Raw genomic sequence first — 26,559 nt, forward strand, 5'->3', positions numbered from 1 at the left:
GAGTCTGGCGCCTTAGACCACTCGGCCATCCTGACGGTGCTGAAAATGGGGCTGAAAAGGGATTATAAAGTCCTTAAAAATTAATATGGAGGGTTTTTTCCCCCTTTTTTTTCTTTCTTCTTGGGGTTTCGTGGTGATTCATCACTAGTCGGAACGCCGGGAAGTCAGGGATGTTTTGCAGCTGATCGTTGTGATAATTTAAAAAAAATGAAAGAAAAGAATTAAGCGCCCGACGTGGGGCTCGAACCCACGACCCTGAGATTAAGAGTCTCATGCTCTACCGACTGAGCTAGCCGGGCCCCAATTTCCAGCTTTTTTCATCCTTATTTTGGTGATGGTTTCAGTGGCTCCAGCTTCCTTTTTTTCAATGTGTTGACTGAGATCTGCTACAAAAACAAAATTCAGCACAAAGATTTATTGAAAGGACTGAAAACTCCCCCTTTCCTAACCCAGCAAGTGATTTATGCAATTTTTAACCCTATAATTAATTAAAAAATGGGATCGGCCGGGAAGGGCTGCATAAATAAAACTCTTCCTGCTTGGAATAGGAGCAGGAAGGTGCCTTTATATGTGTAATCTTAGGAAAAAATCCTTTTTTCTCTTTTTCCTCGCATTTTTAGCCCAAAACAAATTTGGGATCCAGGTGAAGGGAGGGGGAGGGCAAAGGGGATGATATGGAGGGTTTCTGTAGTGTAGTGGTTATCACGTTCGCCTCACACGCGAAAGGTCCCCGGTTCGAAACCGGGCAGAAACACTGTCAAAATTTTAATATTTAGGCTTTTTCGTGTCCTTAAAGCTGGTCAGGAGGTCGAAAAGCCAGGGCTGCAAATAAAATCTGTTTGCAGCACGAATTTCAGACAGATAATTAGGTTACGCTTTGATATTTTCCTTGGGGTCACGGGGGCAGGTGAGGCAGAGAATATCAGTGCAACCAGAATTTATAAATATAGATTAATTGGGAAAAAAATTATGCTTTTTCCCTGACCGGGAATCGAACCCGGGCCGCGGCGGTGAAAGCGCCGAATCCTAGCCACTAGACCACCAGGGAGCTGATGTTTGGGTTTCTTTTCCCAATCTGATCTTTTATTTTTGCACATTTTTGACAACACCTGGAGGGAGGTGTGGTAGCGCTGTTCTCAGGTGCCGGGCTCTGAGCAAAGGTACCAGAGCGAGATAAGTCCCTGTGATCGAAGATTAAAAACCATTAAAAAAAAATATTTCCATATTATTTCAAAAAAATAAGATTATTTCCAATTAATATTTAATTCATAGCACTGTTCCCCCCTCCCCAAAATTCCTCGCACGAACCCAATGGAAACTGCTTTGCTCAGCAGCCCCCCGGCGTGACTTCCCAGGCTCTTGATCCAGGCAGAATTAAGTAAAAAAAAATAAGAAAAAGCCTAAAAAGCACATGGGGATGGTGTGGGACACGGGGGGCAGCCCTGACTGAGAGTCCTGCAGGGTCCTCATTGCATCGAGGACAGAACCAAGCCACTAAAAGTTTGGCCAGGTGCTTGGATATCACCCTTTGTAAGGATAATAAATAAAATATGGAAAAAAATATATCGAAAAATAGCAAAATTGATTAAAACAATTATTACCCTAAAGCATCTCTCCCTGGTGGTCTAGTGGCTAGGATCCGGCGCTTTCACCGCCGTGGCCCGGGTTCGATTCCCGGTCAGGGAAAGGAAATTCTAATTTTTAAGAAAATTTGCTCTTTTCCAAAGAGCAAATCTTTTCCAGTTCCTTCTTTCCCTCCCCTCTGGCAGAGGGAACTGCTATGGATTTGCTCTGCAAGTCGGTGTTGAAAGCGTTCCCCTCGCTTTCCATCCTCACGGTGCTGTGTTGGGGCTTGCTCCAAAATAAAACTGGGTCTTGCTCATCCACCCATGCTTGGCTGGATGCAAAAATGGTCTTTTTTATAAAGCTAACATCAAATTTGAGGGATTCAGCCAGGAATTGTGGAAGTAAAAGAGCTGAAAAGACTGAAGGAGAGCTGGGTGCATCCTACCAGGAATAGGGCATTTTTGGGGTTATTTTTCAGGTTTCTGTAGTGTAGTGGTTATCACGTTCGCCTAACACGCGAAAGGTCCCTGGTTCGAAACCAGGCAGAAACAAGTTTTTTTAAGGATTTTCTTCAGTTTTCAAGGTTCTATCTGATTTTCCCCCTCTTTCACCTCCTTCACCAGAGCAAGGCTTGCAAACACCACAGCAGCGATGAGGAAAATCCAAACTCTAAGCCAGCCATAATGCACAGCAAACTCTTCCTTTTCAACCCCACGTAAATAAATTTAACTCTTTAGAGTTGTATATGCATGCTGTGCATAGAAAAGCAGTGTCATTTTTTATTATTATTATATTTTTCAGACAAATCCGTGAGATTTCAGACAAATCCAGAGCTGAGCCCTTTGCTTTGCCTGGGCTGTTAGCACGGATGAAGCAAAAGGAAAGCCAAAGGCAATGGGGTTGAGGCTAGTGGGGAAATGGGGGAAAAAACACCTTTCATCCAGTTTCTGTAGTGTAGTGGTTATCACGTTCGCCTCACACGCGAAAGGTCCCTGGTTCGAAACCAGGCAGAAACAGCTTTTAAGGGAATTTCTTCAGTTTTAAAGGGTCTCCCTGCTTCACCTCCTGCACCAAGGCAGGGCTTGCAAGCACAGGGGAGAAACGAGGAAAATCAGAGCTCTAACATATTTAATTTCTTCGCTGTTCAGTACAGCAAAGCCTTCATTTTCTCCACCTCCACCATGCACACATTGATCTACAACATTTTCTGGATGTTTGTGGACATCTCTGTGATGCTGTATAAATATCTGGGTGTAGCATGGGTGTAAATATTGCGCCCTGCTCCTTGCAAACATGCACAAGGGCTCAACACGAGAGCTGACTCCCTTAATGTTAGCCTGGAGGACCCAGGGTGTAATAGGAACTCTGCAAATGGAGCTTGGGATATTGGAGAAATGGGTCAAATTCCCCCTTTTCATCCAGTTTCTGTAGTGTAGTGGTTATCACGTTCGCCTAACACGCGAAAGGTCCCTGGTTCGAAACCAGGCAGAAACACGGTCCTGCTTTTTTTTTTTTGCTTTTGAAGGCATCCCTCAGATTTTCTCCCTCCTTCAGCTCCTGGACCAAGACAGGGCTTGCAAAGGCAGAGAGAGGGAAGAAGGAAAACCCAAAATCTAAATCAGTTTATTCCCACCGTCTTTCTGCACGGCAAATCCTTAATTTTCTGCATGTTGTTGATAATGACCTCTCAAGAGATGGGTATGGATGCTCGCTCTATAAATGCAGTGCCATGTTAAAAAAATAAAATAAAAAAGCATAAAAGAAGCATGAATTGTCAAGGACAGAAGTGAAAGCCCTTACTTTGCATGTACTTTTAGCGCAAATACACCTAAAACAGATCCTGTACAAACAGGCTTCAGGCTATTGTAGAAATGGGGGAAAAAACACCTTTCATCCAGTTTCTGTAGTGTAGTGGTTATCACGTTCGCCTCACACGCGAAAGGTCCCCGGTTCGAAACCGGGCAGAAACACTCCTTTTCAGCTCCATTCTTGGACATCATACCCAAATTTATGGTTTTCCTGTGTCAAAACTGAGCAGTGAATCGGCTCCTGTCCCCCTGAGCATATTTTGCATTCGCTCATAACCCACATAAGCTAAAATAATGAGAGTGGGTGAAGGGGGAGATCACTTTGTGGTCATGCATCCCTGCTCCTGGATGCATTTATTTGTTTCGGGGCTGTGACCTCGAATAGCAGCCAAAATTTCAGGCTCCACATTCAATTAACTCTCTGGAGCACAGCTCCTTGTCATTAAATGTGGATTTTCCCCTCCTTGCTGCATCTCTGCTGACCCACATTTCCATGTATCTTTTGTTAAAGCCCTTTTGTTGTTCATATTTCCATTCTTCCAGAAATTTAGTCATAGTCTGGCAGGCAAAAATGTAGAATCTTTCCTGTTGAACTGCTTTCAATCCCCTACAGTCATATTTCTACTCCATTTGTGGATTCATTCTAGTTTAATGTTAGCTGTAAGTGTGGCATATAAGGGGTTGAACTGATTTTTTTTTTTCTAGAAATGGGGATTTCTCTGTAAAATGGGATCTAGTACTAGGAGAGAGTCCTGTGCAATGAGTGAGCTTTATTCATCTTCCAATAACAACATAGGAAAACTGCCTAAAGATCAGGGGAAATCGGTAACTGGACTGAAATTCTTGTGAATGTCAAGGATTAGACTGATCCCCTTACAGGAAATTCATGGTCCACTGTTGTGCATCTTCCCATAGAGCTGCTGAGGCAGCAGCAATGTGCTTATTTTCACCCTTATCACACCCAAGAAATAGAGGGATTTGGGGTTCCTGGGGTACTTTTAACTCAATTGAATGCATCGGGATGAATCCAGCAGCTGGCTGGCTGGGAATCCTTTCTGCTTCCTACACAAGCAAACAAACCCAATGTGTTTAGAGACACCAGGGGGTTGGAAAAAAGCATTTGATGGCTTCTGGACCTTATGGGATATCCCAGGAAAGCAAAAGGACTCCCAGGAGTTGGAGAAACCACCGCTGGATGGCAGCAGCAGACAAACCCAAGGACCTGCTTGCTTGGGAGGATTTTCCCATGCAGATCCCAAAGGAATGAGGAGGAAAATAGCCGCCGCATTAAGCAGAGCTGCTTTTTTTTTTGCTTTGAATTCGGTAAAAAGCAGCTCCGGGTCCCCCAAATTAAACCCCAGGGCATTGCCTTGACCCCGCGTTATATGCGGGCAAGGGGCGCTACCGCGCTCCCTCGTGGTCTAGTGGTTAGGATTCGGCGCTCTCACCGCCGCGGCCCGGGTTCGATTCCCGGTCAGGGAAAAAAAAAAATAATAATAATAATTTTTATTTTATTTTATTATTTTTTTTTAATGTACCCCCTGCTGATACAATACGAAGCACCTCGCTCCCCGCCGTCTCTGAGCCGTGCTTCGGGGTCTTCCCCCGGAGTGGGTGCAAAACCTGGCTGCACATTTCCCCCCTGCACTTTACACTGCAGCAAGCTCGGCGAAAATAAGCGAAACAAACCCAGAAATCCAGAGCTTTTCCTGCTGTTTTCCAGTTCCTGCTGCAATCCTATATCCCCTCCAGCTCCCCAAGGGTATTACACAAGTTGTGATTTCCAAAAAATAATGAAACAAGCAGCCCGGCTAGCTCAGTCGGTAGAGCATGAGACTCTTAATCTCAGGGTCGTGGGTTCGAGCCCCACGTTGGGCGATGCTTTTTAACCACTTTTCCCACTTCTTGCAAAAAAAATATCTGGGGCTGTTTCATGAAACTCTCTGCCAAATCCATCCACAGCCCCCAACAGGAGAAATATCTGAAAAAAGCAAACAGCTGCATCTCTGCTTAATCAATTTGCTCAATGTCACACAGGGATATTTGGGTTGTTCTTCCCTTTTTCTAGGAGGAAAATGCCTTTTAACCATCCCTCTTTCTCACCCCTTCCACCAGTTTCTTCTCATTTGCCCTTCAAAATTTTCCTTCGTCCCCTGGTATTGCAGAGTGAATCCTACTCACTTCCTTAACCTCTACCACTGCTTCATATACATATATTATTATTATTATTATTATTATTATTACTGCTTCATGTTGTTTTCAAGATATGTGAACCTCTCCAGCCTAGAAGTGGAGTGGAAACAGGAGGGCATCCAGCCCTTTAGAAACAGTGGGGTCCTGTAGTGGGTGTTACCTGCTGGTACCAATAAAAATAAATTCCAGTAAATCCACATTCCTTCAATTCTTCAAAAAATATATGTATATATATACCTTATTTTCATATATGTAATGTCATAGATTGTGAGCATCTTTTTTGATTTGAAATGGAGCCTTTTGCTCAACATTGCATGGAAAAGCACAGAAAAAATAAAATAAAATAATAAAATAAAATAAAATAAAATAAAATAAAATAAAATAAAATAAAATAAAAAAATAATAAAATAAAATAAAATAAAATAAAATAAAATAAAATAAAATAAAATAAAATAAAATAAAATAAAATAAAATAAAATAAATAAGAACACGTTGAGATTTTGGGCCAGGGAAGCGTTGCACCATGCTCCTCTCCAGAGTTTTCTGGACCAGTGGGTCCCCACCAAGGACCCAAAGGTGTGCGAAGTTTTTCCACTTTGTTCTGGCTGCCTGGAGGAGTTAAGCTTGGCTTCATGCTTGAAGAAACGTAGTTGTTTTCGGGATTTGTGCCGTCAGCCCAAGCACAGCTGCATAAACATTGGGTTGGGTTGATGCAGGTGATGCCAAAGGACTCAGAAGTCACTTGGAGCAGGTAGGCAGGATTCTTGGAATCACATCCTAATTAAACACGTGATTCCTTCAGGCCATGATCTTGTCGTTTAAGTCCTCCAAAACAGAGATGTGACCATGGCCATGGGGCTCTGCATGAGCCACGTTTCCCAAACACAAGAGGTGCATGAGTTTTGTGGGTTCCTTGAGCTCTTCTGGCTGCTCACTTCATGCAAAAAACTGCTGGGGATTGCCAAGTGGCTTTCAGGCTGCAGGCTTTGCCCTGCAAGGCTCTGGTAAGAGCAAGTTTTTGCTATTCCACGTGCCATGCATGAGCACGATCAGCTGAGGAAAAGGTGGATACAGTAAAATTGAAACAACAAAAGTACAGGTGAGAAAATGGGAAGTGCTGAAACTTTTGTCTTTTTGCAAAGTCCTGACTGATGTCTTAGGACAAAGAGGCTCCAGGATCAATTAAAGGTTTCCCAGCGTTGGGCTGGGTCAGTCCTTGTTTTTTTCAGATTTTTTGCTCCATGACAAAAATGCAGAGGTCAGAATGAGATTAAATGTGATGCAGAATAGAGAGAGGGATAGAGAGATGGTTTGTTTTTTGTCCAACACATCTACCCTTTTTATTGGCATTTGCATATTAAAAATAAAGATAAAAAATGAAGTAATGGAGCTGCAAAAGCAAAGGGTTGCCCAGGTTGTAGTGACAGCAGAGGAAGGCTCTAGGCTTGCATGCAGCTCTGGTAAATGTTTTTTGTTTTTTTTTTTTCCTATGGAGATAACCCAGGGCTGACTGCAAAGCAGGGAGCTGGGGGGTTTCTCTGCACAGAGGGAGATTAAAGGGTCTGAGAGTCTGTAGGGACTCACCCAGGGAACAAATATCTACGTGTCCTGGAAGGACAACTCGAGCTCCACGAGCTGTTTGCCCAGGTGTGAACAGAGTATTGTTCCCACCAAACAATATCCCCCGCTGGCTCCGAGGTCGTTCAGGTCCTGGCTCAGCCCAAGCAAGGGGAAACATCATATAAAGGCAGTGGGGACGTAAAGACGGGATGCTCGGACCTCGGAGAACAACCCTGGTAAGGGACCTTCTTTTGGGGTTTTATTTTGGGGGTTTTTGCTACAACGCATCTTCATCCTGCTGCTCTTTGTGTCATCCTGATGCACCCTCTAAATACCTTGAGGAAGAGCTTCTGCTTAATATTCCCATTTTAAAACTCACAAGTTTTCTCTTTTTTTATTATTTTTCTTTACTGTCAGCACCAAATTTACTTTTTTGAGTGAGAAAAAGAGCAGAAATGGCCATTTAATTAAGCCCAGCTAGCTCAGTCGGTAGAGCATGAGACTCTTAATCTCAGGGTCGTGGGTTCGAGCCCCACGTTGGGCGCCTGCATTCTGAGTTTTACTTTACATTTATCCAAATTTCTTTTTCTGTAGTACGGAAAACCACCATTGCTATCTCTAAGCAAGAAAAGGAATTATCTTAAGAAATAAAAATGCAAATTTTTTTTGCTTGTAAAACCAGTTTTATTTTGCCAGACAGATTTTTTTTTCCCCCAGATTCAAGAATAAGCAAGGGATTTATTTCTCAACAGGTGCAAATAGTTTAAGGTGGGAAAGGCAGTGAACAAATTGGAGGTGTGTGTGGGAGGGAATTAGATATTAACCAGGTGCAAAATGAATTAGGGGACAGCTGGGGAATCTGATGCAGAAAATTTGTCCTCTGCAGTAATTTTTCTCCCCAAATAAAGTCCTCCAGCAAAATTCATTGCATTGTTGTTTATATATAGATTTATATTTTTATATTCTTGATATATTAAAATTATATATTTTATATCTTATGCATATTTATATTTATTATAATATATATATCTATGTATATTTTAGATTTTCAGGACTGGAAATGTGTTATCTGATCCCTGCAGTGATATTTTCCTGTTTAGCACAGAAAACAAGTTTTTCTGAAAGTTTTCTTCCCGGCACAGCAATTTTATTGCGAATATGTTTTGGAAAGGCTAAAAAAAGGTGTTTAGAACAGAAAATGCATTAGAAATGTATTAAGGATTTGTCTGATGCTGCCTTGAAAACAAGGCTATTAAAGTAATGGAGCAGAAAGGTGGAATTGCCTGTATTTCAGGATTTTTAGGTGTTGGGAGATTTTTTAATAATGTACTTCAAATTTCTCTACTTTTTGCCCCAGAAGGGACATCACAAACACCTGTACCTTGTTTTTTGATCTCTTTTGCCCTTGCTAAAGGGCTGATCACCCATGATCATGAAGGTGCTTTTCGTGGGGCTGACCCTTGTCCTGTGCATCGGAGTGGGTAAGTGGAGGGCTGCAGTGAAATGGGATTTAATTGGGGCAGGAGAAGATCTGGTGATGGTTGGAGGCATCTTGATGAGCTCTGGGTGCCTGTAATGTTTTTTTCCTCATGCATTGGATGTCCTCAGGTCTGAATCTATGATCTCTCTTGAATCATCCCACTATAAAAATGGTTTTCTTTCCACTCCCCTCCCAGTTATTGAAAAGAGATCTCCTCTGGGCCAGGATCTTCAGCTGTAGGTAGCTGGATCCTGGGCGAGATCTGCACCTGCTTTGCCCTGGAGAGCTCTTGGGATGGTCTTATTTTATATTATCCTCTTTCAGCCAGATGAATCCAACCAATAACCCATGTCCAAATTCATTCCCCATGGGTCTGTGCTTTGATTTGCTCACATCTGGCTGGAAAAGTCTAAATTGGGTTGAGTGTCCATAGGCACCATCTGCCTCTCCTACACAAGGACTCTCCTTAGTGGGTCTGGAAACAAAAGTGATGCTTGGACCCTTCCCTGGGGGGCTCTAAACCATCTCTGGGGTCACCACTATCTCGTCCTAGGGCCACTTGGAGCAAAGCTCTTCGTGGTCCTACAGAACTGGTTCATTGCTCCTTGTGTCTTCTCCGTCTACCGCAGTCGAGGCTCTTCAGTGCAAAGTCTGCAAGTACAAGCTCCCCTTACTCGGATGCTTCCGTGGGGCGAACGAAACCACCTGCGAGCGGAGAGAGAAGTGTGCCATCATTAAAACCTCCCTAGGTAGGTGGGGAGGGTCAAAATTGCGAATTTTTGGTTCAGAGGGGGGTCGTCCTTGTGTATCTGTATGATTTGGAGAACGAAGGAGGATGTAATACAGAGGCAGATGTGGGAAAGGGCGAAAGCAAAGGGTCAAATATCTTAGTGGAGGTTGTCTTATGTTTGTTTAATGCTGGTTTCTAACCCGAGCCCCCTCTCTGCAGGGAAGGTGACCCTCTACTACCAGCAAGGCTGCACCTCCGCGATGAACTGCGGCCGGGAGCGTGCGGCCGATGCCGAATCCCGCCTGACATCCCACTACTCCTGCTGCGAGACCGACCTCTGCAACGAGGAGTGGGATGAGGACCCCACAGACTAACCCCCAGCAGGCTCAGGATGAGGCCTACCAGCCCTTTCGATGCTCCAAGTCCTCAATTTCATCCTGAGCAAATATCGCCCTAAATCGGGACGGTTGGACGCGGTCTGTCTGCCCGCAGGGCTTCCCGGCGTGTCTGGCCTGATTCTGTTTCAGCTCTAGCAATAAACCTGCGGGCCTATAATTGGCAGCCGAATTTGGCTCGTGTGCATGTTTTCCTTCTCCAGACGCTCCTATTAACAGCCCTTCGGCCTCAGCATTCCTGGTGGTCCCGAACATAATCCTGGCACTATAACCCCAAGGGCAGGCCAAGGTGCTTTCCCCTGCTTGCATCCCATTTCTCCTAGCTGGGAATTTCCTTTTGAAGCTTTATCTAGCACCAACGAGAGCATCAGGGAGCTGCTGGATGCCGAGAGAGAATAGAGGACACGTACACCTGATAGACACAGGTATTTATTTCACCCCAAATTCCTTCATTTGTCAAGAGAGGTTGAGTCATCCACCGAATATAGACAGGTAAAAGGACCTCAGGAGGCACCAAAATCCTGCTGTTGACTTCAGATGAAATCTAAAGGGGTGGCTGGAGCTCTTCTAGACCCTTGCAGTCCCTGAGCACAGCCAAAGGCCCTGAAGAGGAGAGGACAATGCATGATGGGCAGTATTAAAATAAATGGCTTTCTTTTTTTAGCCTTATCCCCACCTCTGAGGGCAAAAATTTTGTGGTGGGAGGGGAAAACATAATTATAGTGTGGGGTTCGTGTAACAGTGGAGATCCAGCTGTTATCACTGCCCTAGAAAAATAAGTATTTGGAACTTTTTCTCTCTTTTTGCAGCACAAGGGACAGGTAAAAGGGCAAAGGTTTTTTTTTTGTTTGTTTGTTTTTGTTTGTTTGTTTTTTGTTTTTGTTTTTTTTTTCTCCTGATGCATTGGTAACTGGGAATCTCAATGTTGTGAGTAGTCATTTAGCTAAGTAATAGATCATTAAAAAATAAATGGGGATAAAATCGTGGCCACTGCACTGGGCAGCAGAGGGAAAGGATGCTCCTTTCGATTATTATCCCCCTGAGGAGTTTGTTTTGTAGCTGGCTGCAGAGATTTTGGCGTGGCTTGGGGTTGTAGGGTCTTTTTCCTTGCGTGGATACAGGTGTCCTGCTTCTGGAGCCAGTTTCAACTTCCAATCTATTTCTGGAATGAGAAGTTTGGAGGAAACCCCTTCCAGCCTTGGGACCGAGAGCAAGTCTCTGTCCTTCCAGCCTTGTTGCTGGCTGGCTCCAGTTTTGGGGTGAGAAAGGGCAACTTCAGTGCACAGCAGTGATTGCTCACACGTGTCCTACCTGCAAGCATGGGCATGAGAGCTTCAATGTTCTTGGACCCACCTAACATAGGATGAAACTTCAGGATGCTCAATTTGGTACCAAAAAAAAAATCTTCAAGAAAACATATCATGGTTGAATTTTCCTTCCCTTGCTTGATCCCTGCTGTTTGGGATGCCCAAATCTCTCTTTATCCTAAGCAATCCACCCACGGAGGGTAGAGGTGTCCTGCTGGAGATGTTTCTGCCCCTTTTTCCAGGGTGCTGCCCCAAATATGAGCTGAATTATTAAATGAAAGGAAGATATGAAAAATCTCGCTCTTTCCTGACTCCTTGCTTCTCTGGGCATCAGAGAGGGTTAAGTAGGGTGCAGAGCCCCTGTGGAGAGGGTTTGGGTTTGGAGACAGGTGGAGGGAGGTGCTGGAAACGTGATCCTGGCTGTGGGCAGGGAAAAACGCTTTGGCACGGAGGGGGAGAGCAGAGCTGGGGAGGAGGAGGAGGAGGAGGGAAGAAGAGCGGTGGGTGCCCAGGATAGCTGCAAATGGGGGAGGGGAAGGAATGGTAAGTGAGACGGGGGATGACAGGGGACAAACGGGGCAACCAAGGGCTGGGAAGGGGCAGGAGCTGAGAGGCGTTGAAATCTCCGTGGCATCCAGGGCTTGGGCTGGTTTCCTCCATCGCAGTGGCCAGCAGTGGTCCCACGCTGCCTCCCGCTGTGCCCCTGGGTGCTGGGACCCCTTGGGCTCCCTGCTAAGACCCTCCTGATGCAAAAGGCTGGGAGATTTGGGAGGACGCCCCTTTCCTACACCTCTGCTACGAGGTACGTGGGGGCTCAGATGGGATTTGGGCTCAGGGAGGGCAGTGGGATGTTTGTCTGTCTGCTTTTCCTGTTCCCAACAGGCTGCCCTTTTTTTCTTCCATCAAGGTGTCTCACTATTTTTTCCTTTTCTTTTTCCTTCTCTTCCTCTTTTCTCTTCCTCTCCTCCTTTTGCAGCTCCAGAGTGTGGATTGCTCAGCAGCTCATGAGCCACAACCTCTTCCTTTCCATAACCTTATGATGAAAAATATATATGTGGCACAGGAAAAAAAAAAATATATATATATATATATATATCAATACAGTTTTATATTTGTTTATAGATCAGCATAAATGCTAGCTGGAAGAGAAAGTAATTTCCAGCCCATAGGGAATGATGTGGGTATGAATAAAAATCGATGTATGTGAGAATTAAAAAAAAACACTTACGTAGGTGGAAATCCCTTTCCCTTAGGGAATTGTGTACATAATTTGGTATATATTGCATCTCTAGGGATGCAAATGTGTGTACATTATATATATATATATATATATATATGCACCCATATATATATACAAGCTTGTGTGTGAATATATACATATAAATATATATGTATTCTGCCATTCTCCTGAGTCATTTGTTGTGTGTTATTTCTGATCACAAACTAACATGGGTCATAACAAGCATGGGTATGTAGATTTTATTTTCCAAGATGAAGCGGGATTCTTTACCAAAACTCCAAGAAAGCCCAGCACAAAGTTTAAACCAACCTGGAAAAGTTCATTTCTAGTTCCAAACGAGCAAGTCTGGGATAGAATAAATGCAAAATTCAGCTCCTGCTTTGCAGATGTCACCTGATGCTGGGAAATGCATTTTCTATAAAAGCTTTAACATAGCAAAAAAAAAAAGTTCAAATGGAGGCTGGATGTCTCTTATCAGAGGTTTTTCCCAACTGTAAAGGCATCAGGATAAATTCCATCCCTGCTATAAATCAGAAACCCTTTCCCAGACCTCTGGCATCAGGGCAAGATTTATTTTGCTAATGCAGTGCCTGGGGTTTGGGTTTGTTTCCCCCTGGCTCCGCACGTCTCCAAGGGAAGAATCTCAGCTTGGAGATGTCAGCTCAGCTGGCTTGTATGGATGGGATCACTTGACCTGTTTTCGTGTCCTCATTAGGAAAAGATGAATCACCCCCCAGAAGTGCCTGCTTCTCTCTGTTTTTGTTAATGTGAACCCAAATAACAAGATTTTGTTAACCTTTTACCTCCCTTCTCCCTAACAAGAGCTTTGGTGAGCTGCTTGTGTGGAGACAGCCGTAATATGGACAAATCCCAGCCTGCAAACCCATCCAGGAAAGGCCCTATATAATCATTCCCCATTAATGTAAGGCTTTGAAAGTTGCACATGGGATTACCCGAAGGCAAAAAAAAAAAGTGTTTTTGAGATGCAGGACCCTCCATCCAGAGCTTAATCTTTATGGATTTAGGAAACTTATTGCCAGATTTTGATACAGACCATGCATCTGAGTGTATTCCCTTTCTCCTGTTGCTTTTTATGGCCCCCGTTGAGCCCTGGAGCTCAACCAAGTCATCTGAAGCACTAGAGGGTGAGACGGGGCTCTAACAAGAGCTCAGATGGTTACCTGGATCGGGGCCTAGAGCAGCTGCTAAACACCCACCTCAGGACTCAGATCTTGCCTTTTGCACCGGCTCAGCCAAAAGGCAACAAGATCTGACGTCGGCATCTGTGTCCTGAACAGTTTCCCTTTTCCTGGAGGGGAAACGAAACAACAAAAACACACGTAGGGAGCTCAGATGCTAATGTTTTTTGGAGGAGCAGAGAGCGGGGCTGTCTTCTTGCTGCGTTTTTTCCTACCTCGACGTCGTGCCCTAAAACTGAGGTCTTCGTTACCGGTTTAAAGAAACCGGACACTGCAGAAGTGACCTCGGGCAGCGGGCTCGTTCCTGGAAAAGAAACGCCCACTCGGGGCCGGGTGCCAAGCATTCATGCTCCGTGTCCAACCCCGCTGAAATCAGTCTTTGCCCGCAGGAGAGAGGCCATGGCGGCGATGTTCCTGCCCGGCAATCTCCAGGACGAAGCCACTTGCTCCGTCTGCCTGGAGTTCTTCAAAGACCCTGTGTCCATCGAGTGCGGGCACAACTTCTGCCGGGCGTGCATCATCAAGAGCTGGAAGGACTTGGAGATGGACTTCCCCTGCCCGCAGTGCAGGGAGGTTTTCCAGCAGAAGAGCTTCAGGCCCAACCGGCAGCTGGCGAACATGGCCGAGATCATCAGCCAGTTTGCTCTCCGTGGGGCCAAGGGGGCTGAGGAGGACGGGCTGTGCGCGAAGCACAGGGAAGCCCTGAAGCTCTACTGCAAGGACGACCGCAGGACCATCTGCGTGGTGTGCGACCGGTCCCGGGAGCACCGGCCTCACGCCGTGGTGCCCGTCGACGAGGCGTCCGAGGAGTACAAGGTAGTTGTCTCGGCTGTCTGTCCGTCCATCCTTTTGGTGTCCGTGTGGTCTTTTTCACCTTCCTTTTTGTTGTTTGCCCTCACTCGAGTCCCTGAGATGCCACCTGGATGGGGTCTCCCCCAAGCTCGGTGCTGGGAAATGTTGAACCCTGGGTGCTGCTTTCTCCCTCAAATTCCAAGAACTTGGAAAAATCTCCCTTTTTTCTATATACACCCAAACCTCTCATGTATTACTGCTCTGCAGAAGGGAGAGGGCAGAGGGGTGGAAAAACAACTCTTGTGAAAGCTCCAGGCTCGAGCCACGCTGCCAACAGCCCCCGCGGGCACCCACCTTGTTGGCAGAGCAAACACCCACGTCTATTTTGGGTGCGGGCGAGTAGCCAAAAACGTTGCCTGAAGGCAAGGTTGAGTTCATGTCAGGAGCAAAGCTTGCCTAGGTGTGCACGTGGCATGACAGCAGCCCACGTACCCTCCCTTCCCATCCTCTGTCTCCCCTCGGAGGTTTTTTTTGTGCTTGCTGCAAGCACACAAGCTTGTGGCTGCCACTGAAGGTTGCAAACGTGGGTGCCCGGCTGCACGTGGGCAGAGCTGAGCTAGCAAATTCCCCCATTGAAAGTTTTTTTTTTTCTTTTTTTTCTTTTTTTTTTTTCTTGCAATCCTGCTTGCATTTGCATGGCTGGAAGAACAAGTTGTGCGCAGGCAGGATGAGATAGCAAAATATATATATATATAGCAGTAATAAGGAAAAGCAACAAAATGGTAATACCTTCTTGCTTTGTTTCCTAGGAGAAAATCCAGGGCCGTTTGGATTTCCTGAAAAAGGAGAGGCAAGAGCTGCTGGAATTTAAAGTGAACGATGATAAGAAAACCCAGGAGCTTTTGGTGCGTGCAGTGCAATGCTCCAGGGTGGTTGGGATGCTTGGAGGGGAGTATGTTGAACACCCCCATCATGTACAGGCCTGTCTGTGCTTCCAGAGCTGCATTCCTTGGGGTAAATCCTTCCCATTTGCCCCTGGGTTTTGTCTCAGAGGGGATTTGGTCTGCTGGTGATGACGATCCAAGCTGAACCTGGGATTTCGGTAGAGCTCCCAAGCAGGAGATGATGTTGAGGCAGGGACTGGGGGTTATCTGACAGCGTAGATGCCCTCAGAGGGAGAAAAATCCCAATGTGATCAGGTTTTCCTACACAACCCCTTCTCCTAGTTTGGGCTGTGGGAGCAGCAGCTGATGACAGGGACTGGGGAAACCTCTTGGCCACCATCAACACTTGGAGAGTGTTGCTTGGCTCTCTACTATCCCAGGAGAGAAAAGGAAAGCCCAATTGTTCAGTGCAGAAGGGAAAAACCACCTGAGATCTTCCATGGAGGTGAGAAACCTGCCCCAGGTGTTTGTTTTTTTAACTCAGTGCTGAACAAAAATCTTTTCATAGGGAGCAGGGAGATGAAGAGATGCAACCGAGGTCTTGCAGAAGCTGAACGCTGTTGCCTTCAAGCCTCCATCACTCAGCAATGCAATGTCACATGAGAAAAAACAAGCCACTTTTTTATTTTATTTTTTTTTGTGCTTTTCTCTGCTAGAAAACAATAGAGAATGAGCGGCAGAAGCTGCTGGTGGAGTTCGAGGGGCTACGGCAGTTCCTGCACGACCAGGAGCACATCCTCCTGGGGCAGCTGGAGAAGATGGAGAAGAGCATCGCCAAGAGGCAGAACGAGAACATCTCCGACCTCTCCAAGGAGATCACGCTCCTCAACAAGCTCATCACGGAGCTGGAGGAGAAAATCCAACAGCCCATGCTCGAGTTCCTCAAGGTGAGGTATTTGCAATGAAATGAGGATTCAAGTTTGAGTCTTGACACTTCTATCCCCTTTATTTTAATGTGATTCTGGATCCTGTAGAGGTGGTTTAAGGATAATTATCCTTTTTAAGGGTGTTTTTTTGTTTGTTTTTTTTTTGCACCTTTAATGAGCAGATAGTGCATGGCAGTGTCTGAGTGCCCCAGGCTCTGTTAAAACAACAAAACAACTATTTTGGGCTGAGGAACATCTCAGAAAAGAAGTGTGCTTTTCCTTTTTAATATTCTTGGATAAACCTTCCTGCTGTGAATATGTCTGGACCTTTCTATCACCCATTAATTCATGTTTTGAGCCATGTCACACCTGAATTGCACCTTGAGTGATGAGCCACTGCAGTGGTACTGCCTGGATCCTTACACCTTTTGCAAATCCAGGCTTTGATGGGTTTTCAAGGCACAAGGTTTTGTGGCTTGCCAAGTCGTAGATGTCCGTTCCTCCAGCTTTACAGAGCTGGCGAGGGCTCAGGATGGAGTCTGTGGGGTGGCACGTGGAGCCCAGCAGGATGCAAATCCTCACCAATTATCACAGCGGAGCCCTGGCTGCAAAAGGTTGGCTGGGACCTGAAAACAGAGAGGGGTTTTCTAGTCAAAATGAGCTCTCACAAACCTGGAAGGCGTGAGGAAAAGAGCAGATGGAGTCCAGGCATTGGATGCATTGCAAAAAAACACACCCCAGCCCTCTGTGTTACCTAAATTTTCCTTTCCCAATGATGTGGGGTTGGAAAATCCAACCCAAACTGCCCACCCCGAAACCAGGCAGCCCTGTTCCTCACCAAATAGCAAAAGGTTAATGGACGTGCTTTTAATTGCTCATGATTTTGATTAGAGCAGGTATGTGGTGTACGCACAGATCTGCTTGCTGATTTTCTGTGCATTTTTTTTTTCTTTTTAGTCAAAACCAGCTTTTCTAGCTCTGCGCTTTCAACCAAATCAATTGTCCCCTTTTCTCCCCTATTTAAAGTCAGCTGAGTGCCATGTGGTTGCTTAAATATGTTTTTCTGTATTAAACAGCCTTTGTCAGAGTGGGACATCTGACTCCCAAATATTCTGGGGTGAAATTCCCCCAGTGGCATTAAATTCCCCTCCAAGCACATGGGGTTAAACTCCCTCCCAGGCAGCATTGAGAGCACTGTAAATATTTGCAGAGCTTGAGCAAGGCTCCAGTACTTGGCTATGGGTGAGAAATTTCACATGGCCTTTGCTCAGCCCTCACCAACGCACATGAAAACGATCCTATAACAATAGGTGACTTTTTATTTTTTTTTCCTAAAAGGTCACATTGGAAATCCTCAGCCATCCCATTCCCTGGTTATGGCTTTCTGTTGCCTTAGGATTGGGTCTGATGTGCTTGCCACAGTTCATGCCCTTTTTTATTTCAAAACAAAAACTATTTCAAACATCATTTCAAATATTATTTCAATTTCCAACATTATTTCAAAGTGATCAGAAGGGGCAAATAAATAGGGCTGAGCACGGTTTTCATCCCTGTGAATTTTCTCCATGCAGCAACTAGGTAGTAAGGATATTTCAGCCTGTAATTTGACTCCATAATTAACCCTTCTTGAGGGCGAATAATTTCACCCCCATGGACTGAATCTGGAGTATCTGTCCCATGATGGCACAAATCAACCCTTGGAGGCTCCCTAAACTCTTCTTGGTGGTGACTACATCGTGGAAGACCAGATATCTTCAGATATCAGGGAGAAACGGGTGTGCAGGATGAATGCAGACCTCCAAAGGCAACCTGCCAACCAAAACCACATCACAACTGCAGCCAAAAAGCTGGAATCTTGTACATTGTACAATATCGTACGATATTGTACATTTGCAAGGCTGCTTGCTCCCCTCAGAAGCAGACATTTGGGTGGGATTTAGTGGGTCTGTGGTCTTCTGGAGCTGAAAACAAACATTTGGGATGTGGATTTGTTGCAGCCATAAGGGATGGGATGTTCTGGATGGGTTTGATGAAGGGGAATTGCTCGCAATGAGCCATATGGGACATAGCACGGGTTGCACAGGTATTTCACTCTGTCTCTCTTTTTCCTTTCTAGGATGTAATGAGCATCATAAGCAGGTATGGAGCATTGCTTCTCCCTTTCTTTCATGGTTTTTTCCCCACCAGCCCTGTTTAAAGGTTACTGCTCGCAGTCCAGATGCCAGAAAGAGGCACCAGGGTAGACCTGGATCAAGCCCTGGGTCCAGCTTTTTGGAAAAGAGCATCATCACAAATTCTTCTCCTAGCAGAAAGCTTCTTCAAATGTCAAATGAGACCAGAACCCTTGAGGTGATTTATTTCTGATCCATAATTCACCCCAGGGCAATGCTTTGGGCACCACTTAAGCCCTTAGAGCTGTAGTAGGAGCAGCTGGGTGGGGGTAACGTAGCACTGACCCCCTTTACAACCAGACAAGGGGATTTAACGGGGTGATATGAAAACCCTGATGTCCTCAGCCTGCATAAGGTTCACCTAAATCACTCAGATTTGGGATCTGCCCCTTCTGGCAGCCAGAACTCACCTGCACATGCAATGAAAGAGGAGGAGGTGAGTGCACCAGGGCCAGGATAGACCATGATGGAAATCATTCTCCAGATTTGCCACTAAATTTTCTGCAGTTCCTCCCTGCTAACAAGATTTGGGGTGGGCACAGCACGTTGCCAGCTACAAATAAAAAAAGAAAGAGGGGGAATAGCAACGATTTATTTCCTGCCTTTCTCTTTTTTCTTTGCAGAAGTGACGATGTGAAGAGCCACAAGCCTGTACCCGTGTGCACGGATATGAAAATGCACGTCTGCAATTTCTCTCTCAAGACCGTCGTCCTTGAGAAAGTCGTAAAGAAATTCAAAGGTACGTGGAAACGAAACCGGGGGGGTTTTAAATAGGCCTGGCCTTTAGGAGAAAGGGCTGAGGAGCGCTGGGGATGCTGCGGATGTCTCGAGGCGCCTTAGCTCATGCCTGGCCAGCGGTACCAAAATAGGAGAATAAATTATGTTGGAAGGGACTTCTGGAGATGAGAAAGGACAGAAGAGCCGCCAGGGTCACAAGTGAAGAAGATAAAGGGTTTATTTCAAAGAGGAACAAAAAGATGAACCTGAGCACAACCATTTTAGGGCAAACAGCCCACGTTTTGCAGCTCCAACAGCCAGGCTCTGCGTTTAAAACCCAGCCCCTTGCAGCAGTGCCGCAAAGCCACGAGATGGTGCTGAGAGGTTTGGGAAGTAAACCGAAGGGCTGGAGAACCAGAAAGGGCAGGTCTGAAAGAAAAATAAATAAATATAAATAAATAAATAAACGCAAATTATGCCCGGGAGCAATAATAACAGGCAAGGCTTGTGCTGGAAGTTCACAAGTCATAGTACAATGAGGAGAGCAAAATACCGCAGGGCACATAAAAAATAATAATAAAAGATAATAAAACATTAAAAAAGCCTTTAATAAAATAGGATGTCATTGTGCTCCTTTTTTTTTGGTAAAAATTTAAATCTATTTAGCAGGAATTTCTTCTCTTGCTTTTCCCCATTGCCCAAGCTGGCTTGGAGCTGGGATGCTCCATCCTCAGCCCTTGCTTCTAGCTGAACGTAATGTGGGTGTAAATGTCCCCGTAAAGGAGATTTTACATTTTTTTTCCTGTCTCTCTCTATTTTGCCATTTACTGCCTGTCTCTTCTTTTCAGAAAACCTGCGGGATGAACTGGGAAGAGGTGAAAAAGGTAAAAGGCACATGGTTAAGGCATAGCACCCTGGAGCAAAGACTTGAAATTGTGGTTGTAATTTGCAAAGCTGGTTTTGCAAAGCCAAAGAGAGAGTGGAAAAAAAAAAAAAAAAAAAAAAAAAAAAAAAAGAGAGAGAGAGAAAAAGGCACTCTACATTTTTTTTTTTAATATCTTCTCTTTCAATGATTTTCAGATCCAGCCTGCTCAGTTCAAGAGTCAAAAGCCGATTTTTCTAGCTGACGCCGGGGATCTGACAGCTAAGCTAGGTCCTTTCTACCTCTTTACACTTAACAAAACTACAGTGTGGAACAGACAGAACAGATTTTGAACCCCTCAAAAATAGATTCACGCCCTTTCCAGCCACGACCTGCTTTAATTCTGCTATATTTGCTGTGGCCAGGTTTCAGAGCAAGCTGTGGTTGGGCTCTTATTTCCTCCGGAGTTTGGGATGGAGAAGGTGTGGATGCTCCACGATCTTCTCCAGTGCAAAGTCAAATGATTTGAAGTCCTGCTGAAAGCTGTTGGAATCATGGCTGTGGGCAGATGGCCTCTTTCAGATGGTGTCAGGAGGGAAAATTGCTCACTGGCTCCTCAGGGAGAGCAAAGGAGCAGGTACACATGAGAAGTCGTGGATTTGCATCCACTCAAACCATCTGAGTTGGTCCAGATTGACTCTTTAAATGATGAACCTGGCTGTTTTTCCCCCAGAATATTACAGGGGGCATCTGTTGTTTTGCTGGTGGTGGTGAGGTTGAGAAAAACCAGGAAAACACAGCTATGAGCTCTGCAGCCTTGAGCCCTCTGACTTTGCACTGCAGAGGATGTGGGGCACACCCTAAAAATCAGCCCCCGTCCTCCAGCTCCCTTGGCCATAACGCAAAGGTCGCATAGCTCGAGTTCTGCCAGCAAAGCCCTCTTGTTGCAGAGAAGGCTTATTCTTGCTTTTAAGGTGGTGTTTTTCAGCACGAGTCTTGCAAACCCCTTGGGGAAGGCAAAGGAGGACATGGGTTGGATCCTCCCCAAGCACAATCCAGCTGAGAGGGGTCAGGTTCTTCTCACAAACCTCCCCGACCACATCCTGAAAAATGCCGAGGGGCTGGCAAAGCAAAAAAGAAGAAAAGTTGGCAATGACTGCTTAAAAGCAACACGGCAGAACAACCCTCGCTGCATGTCCGGGGTGGTGTGTGTGCATGTGTAGAGGTAGAACTTGGCTGGTGCAGTTGCATTTTCCCCCTAACTTTTGCAAATAGACACACATTGAAAACACCTCTCTCATGTTCTGATATAGTGCAGCACACAGGACTTGTTATTTTAAAGCCAATCTCCCATTTTTATTTTTATTTTTATTTTTATTTTTGAGGAGGAATCTGCTGCTTGATCTTTGAAGGAAAAAATTAAAAAACCTTCCCATGTTATCACTTTTCCAACCCCTATGAAATGCCACAGAGCTTTCAACCACACCATGGATCTTTTTGGACTGCATATCAAATTTTCAAGCCCAAATTAATGGATCCTGATAGAGCATAAAGGCTTTTAGTTAAAGAAACTCTGGCACAAAATCCACCATGTTTCTGCTCTTAATGTCCCATCTTGGAGTTCCCAAAGCCACAGAGGGTCTTTTTCAGACTCGGCAACTTTGCTGACTACAACCACAATTTGAGGTCACTAAAGTGCTCACTGTTTCCTTTGAGCCTGATTTTGGAAGGGGAAAAGACGTTAGGATCAAAGTTCATCTATATGCATGCTCTGTTTGGGCTGCCTGGATGTGACGAGGTGTGTAAAGGTGCCCTTAGGTCACGGCTTTCTATGGGGATGTGTCATCGTGGGGCAGTTTGGGGACAGATACTCAAAAATTTATCAGATGGGGGGTTCACACAACCCATCTGGTGTGTTGTACATTAGATGAGCCAGAAGCAAAAAGAAGAAGCAAAAATATCAACATCTTTATTGAAAAAAAAAAAAAAAGGCTTGATCTAAGGTCCATTTTTACTGTATATAATTACTAATAATTTGCATGTGGTTTTACCATGGGTTAGCAACCAATAAGCACATCCTTAATCCTTCGTTTTTCGTTTCGTAAATCCTCACTGAGTTACTATCGCTGTAACTGCTGTCACCAACAGAGGACCTGACCCTGGACCCCGAATCGGCGAACCACCTCCTCATCCTCTCCGCGGACCTCAAGAGCGTGAGGATGGGCTGTAGGAAGCAGGAGCTGCCCGACAACCCCAAGAGATTCGACACGAACTCGCGGGTCCTGGCCAGCACGGGCTTCAAGTCGGGAAGACATTACTGGGAGGTGGAGGTGGGGGCCTCGGACGGTTGGGCCTTCGGGGTGGCCAGGGAGTCCGTCAGGAGGAAAGGGCTGACGCAGTTTTCCCCCGAAGAAGGGATCTGGGCGGTGCAGCAAAATGGGGGCCGCTACTGGGCGGTCACCTCGCCCCAACGCACGCCGCTGTGCCTCAACCAGAAACTCAACAAGGTCAGGGTGTACCTGGATTACGAAGGGGAAGAGGTGTCCTTCTACAACGCCGACAACATGCAGCACATCTTCACCTTCAACGTCGCCTTCCAGGAGAAGGTGTTCCCCCTCTTTTCGGTTTGTTCCACGGTTACGTACATCAAACTGTGCCCTTGAGGCATCTTGTGGGCTTCGCTCGGGGCCTCTATCCATGGTCAAGACCTGGTCGGCCGCGATGAGCTCAAGGGACTCTCAAAACAACCACGCAGCCTGGGTCCTCACTATTTGGGGTCTTCAAATCAGCTTAAAACAGAGAATAGATATTAAAACCTAAAGCTATTATAATCAGCAGTCCCCAGAAGTTTGCAGCCACCGTCTTAAACCTATCCTTGAAGCAACCCTCAGCAAGAAGGAAGCCACTGGTAGCTGGATTGGGGCTCTAAGTCTGATAACAAATGGGCATTTTTCTTTTCTTGTGTGGGTCTAAGGATTATTAAGACCCACCCAAGACCAGGGTGGGGAGGTTTTGGAGCAGAACTCCCCTTTGAAAGCATCGTTTCCTCAAAAATGAAATGTTCAGTGGGTAAGGGTCCCGTGGGAAAGGTGAAGAGAGTGGACAGGACACTTTGGACTTCCATCCAAAACCAGAAAATGGAAAGCTGCTTTCTGTTTGATCAAGTAACATCAGCTAGAAAGCTCAGCTGGGGGATTTGCCTCTTTCCCTCTTGCTGGGAAGAAAGGTCCCACAGTAAAGGGCAGGTTACTTATTTTAGGTTCTCCTCCTAAAATTTGGTATAATGCACTCCAAAGCCTGTTTTGTGCTGTCCCAATGGTGGTCTCATCCATCCTGGGCGATCTGAACCAGGTGGCCACCAAGATCTGACCTCTCCTGGATAGATACCATGGCCTTTGGGTTGTTCTTTCCATCAGCTTGTGTTTGTGCTCTCTGCTTTGTTTCTCTGTCCGTAGCCCTTCTGGGCAGGTAGTGCTGCTATTCTGAAAAAAAAAAAAAAAGGCCAAAAAAAAAAAAAAAGTGCTTTTCTTGTGAAAAAAAACCACAAATGTTAACATTGCTCAGGTGTGTTTGACCTGCAAGACCTGTATTTCTGAATTGTGGTGCTCCTGTGTGGCTGCTCCAGAGCTCCTCTCTCTGCCAGAAAATGCCATTTGCAAAATAACGTGGTGAGGTTACTTTGCTCGTAGCGATGTGGTGCTGGATCTCCTTTATTTCCTCAGTCTCTGTTTACATCTCAGCAAAATTACCCATTTACCTTCACTTTGTTTTTCATGGAAATCTTCACTCTTTGCCAAGACAGAGCAGAAATTGAGTGAATCCACAAGAAAACATCTCTGTGTTATTTCCTCAGTGGAGAAGTGCTTTGGTGCCTTTTTTTTTTTTTTTTCTTTTCTTTTTTTTTTCCCCCAGGTGTACAGGATTATCTTCCCAATGCATCATTAGAAGCTTTCTCTGTGCACAGCTGAGCCCTCAGCTCTGCCCCAGGTAATGGAAATTTGACCAGTAACTACTGGAGATGAAGCACAACCCATTTCCAATGAGGTTCATTAATGCTGGTTAATTTAAGATGCCTTTCCATTAGTCATAAAAAGAGATGAGGGTGACCAGCCGAGGTGTGACCATCTCATTTTTTTGGCTGGTGAGTTGTTTTTTTTTCCCTATCCTGAGGGTCTTTTATTTTTTTTATTATTTATTTTTTTTTTAACGAGTTTGGCTTTAAATCCACATTAGTTAAAGCTGCAGCAGCTCTTATGAAGGCCAAGCCTTGAATAGGTGAGCAAAATGCCTGGGTTTTCTAAGCTTTGTCCATTGCTGAAATGATGCAGCTGTAGAAGCTGTAAAAATAACAGCAAAAGAGCAATCCCTGGAATAAAAAAGGTAGTAGCAGGAGGCGTGGGATTTGTTTTATTGCAACTTGGTGTTTGTCCTATCTGTACATGAGAAGTGCTGCTTTTCCCTCAAAATGTGCAAAATCCCGTGGGAAGCAAAAACGTTGCATAAATGGATTTGAAAGCTTCCAAGCTGTTCCTGGGCTGCGTGCTGCAAATAAAATGTGAAGGTGCTACCCGAGCTCAGCTTCCATTTATTATTCCCAGCTGCGAAGGGTCTGGAGAACATCAAAGTCATGGGCTGAAGGGCTGCCCTGCCCAGAATTTGGGATGGGGTCTAGGGAAATAATTTAATAACAGTGTGTGTATATATATTTATATATGTATATCTATAGTGGGCGTACATATAGAGGGCTTTTTCACATCTTTTTATGTGAAATGCAAACCCAGTGTTTACATATTCCCTCTAATAAAGTGCAATAAAGAAATTACATTAAAAACCCAGAAAATTTTTGCAGGAGAGGGAGGGGTGGGCATATCTACCTGGGCTATTCCAGCAGCAACGCGGAGGTTTTTTTCATTGCCTGCATTTTAGCCAGATCCACTGAAATAAATAAATAAATTGATTAATTAATTAATTCTGCAAGTGCCACTCTATTGGGGCGCATAACACAGCGGTGATTTTCAGGGGCGTGCAGCTCTCCTTGCTGCTGCAATTTGTCTTCACGTTTAGAGTCAATTCTAACCAGAAGAGGACGGTGGTGAGAGGCGTTTTGAAGCGGAGGTGAAGGTTTTAGGGGAGCATTTTGAGGAGAAAAAGCAGAAAAATCCCTAAACTGCAGGATGCTGTCTGCAGACATCTGTAGAGGAAAAGCTCCCAGTGCTGGCTCCATAGCTCAGGGGTTAGAGCACTGGTCTTGTAAACCAGGGGTCGCGAGTTCAAATCTCGCTGGGGCCTCTCCGCTTGGCTTTTTTTTTATATATTTCTTTTTTTTTTTTTCCTCCTCCCCGAGGGCGCCCCCTGCTCCATCCCCTTTTCATCCCCGCTGGGAAGGAGGAAAGGGTCCAGGGCAGACCCGCTGAACGAGCACAGCACCAAAAGCCTCACCGGGAGGATCCCAAATATCTCGGCTCGTTGGTCTAGGGGTATGATTCTCGCTTTGGGTGCGAGAGGTCCCGGGTTCAAATCCCGGACGAGCCCTTCTTTTATTTTTATAAATATATATATTTTTTTTCTCTCGCCTATTTTCTCCCTCTCTTTTTTTTAATTTCTCCCTTTATTTTTTTCCTAATTATTATTATTATTATTTTTCTCCCTTTCGCAGCTCTTTCGGAGTCCTTTGGGCTCTTCAGCTTGGTGGGGGAGACTCATAAATGAGAAAAAAAAAAAAAAAGGGCAAAAAAAAAAAATCTGGACCTTTTCACTCACAGAATCCCCGGATTTCCCCTGTTATTCACAAATTAACCCTTCCCTGCTCATATCTTTCATCACCCTCTTACGCAACATTTGTGTACACCCATACAAAGAAAATGTGATTGCTTTTGCTTTTTTATTTATTTATTTATTTTTGCTTTTGCTCAGTCAGGGAATACCTTCCAGCTGGCTGCGTGAATCTCAGAGTTTGTGCACAACAACATAAAAATCCAGCAGTTTGTACCACGTACGAGCCGCGTACGAATGCTCCAGATCTTTCCGCCGTGGGCTGTTCGCCTCTGCTGAATTTGGCTCGGTCCCCAGGGGTAATAAAAGAAAACTTATTAATAGCAACCGTGAATAAGCAGCTCCTGCTGGGTGTAACCCTAGAGAGAGAAATAAAAAGCGGGGTTGTTCAGGAGCTGCAGTAAATCAAGGTCAGGACAGGAGGTGTGTAAGCAGAACGGGCAGGCACGAAATAAGAGAATTTATTTTTTTCCACCGGAGGAACACAGAAAGTGTTGGCTTATTTTTAAGGAGGTGAAAGAGGTAGTTGCATTATAATCCTCTCTTTTTTTCCCATAAGAAATATGCTATTATTTCCCAAGTAATCTGCAAGGAGCAACGGAGGATATAAAGTTGCTCAAGCAGGGGTGCAAAAGGCACACGATAATCGAGGGCTTGCGTGCGCACACCCGCGCCAATGCAAGCCTTGCAAGAAGGTGGAGACTGCACGGGGATGACGACCAGAAATCATGCGAAATAACAAGAAAGTAATGCCAAAAAAAGTTAAAAAATAAAATAAAATAATAAAATAAAATAAATAAAGTAAAAAGAAAATAAAATAATAAAATAAAATAAAAATAAAATAATAAAATAAAAATAAAAATAAAATAATAAAATTAAATAAAATAAAATAATAAAATAAAATTAAAATAAAATAAATAAAATAAAAATAAAAAAATAAATAAAATAAAATGAATA

General features: G+C 44.9%; 2 protein-coding genes across 3 annotated transcripts; both read left to right on the plus strand.

Annotated features, from left to right (window-relative positions):
- Nucleotides 1-8,559: 8,559 nt before the first annotated feature.
- Nucleotides 8,560-9,711, plus strand: LOC309889187 (uncharacterized protein; the record flags this gene model as incomplete). Its single annotated transcript, XM_082781948.1, has 3 exons — nt 8,560-8,608; nt 9,237-9,356; nt 9,557-9,711. The coding sequence occupies 3 exons, from the start codon at nt 8,560-8,562 to the stop codon at nt 9,709-9,711; spliced, it is 324 nt and encodes a 107-aa protein (XP_082638074.1).
- Nucleotides 9,712-13,807: 4,096 nt separating this feature from the next.
- Nucleotides 13,808-24,522, plus strand: LOC309889156 (E3 ubiquitin-protein ligase TRIM7-like). 2 transcript variants are annotated; one of them, XM_082781894.1, is made up of 7 exons: nt 13,809-14,294; nt 15,080-15,175; nt 15,871-16,101; nt 18,197-18,219; nt 18,875-18,990; nt 19,817-19,852; nt 21,979-24,522. In XM_082781894.1, the coding sequence occupies exons 1-7, from the start codon at nt 13,878-13,880 to the stop codon at nt 22,491-22,493; spliced, it is 1,434 nt and encodes a 477-aa protein (XP_082638020.1). In that variant the 5' UTR covers nt 13,809-13,877; the 3' UTR covers nt 22,494-24,522. The 2 variants fall into 2 exon arrangements, with proteins under 2 accessions (XP_082638021.1, XP_082638020.1); XM_082781895.1 differs by lacking the exon at nt 15,080-15,175 and having other exon boundaries at nt 13,808-14,294.
- Nucleotides 24,523-26,559: the final 2,037 nt, after the last annotated feature.

The sequence above is a fragment of the Aythya marila genome, assembly GCF_965140915.1.
Source record: "Aythya marila genome assembly, chromosome: 33".
NCBI lineage: Eukaryota > Metazoa > Chordata > Aves > Anseriformes > Anatidae > Aythya > Aythya marila.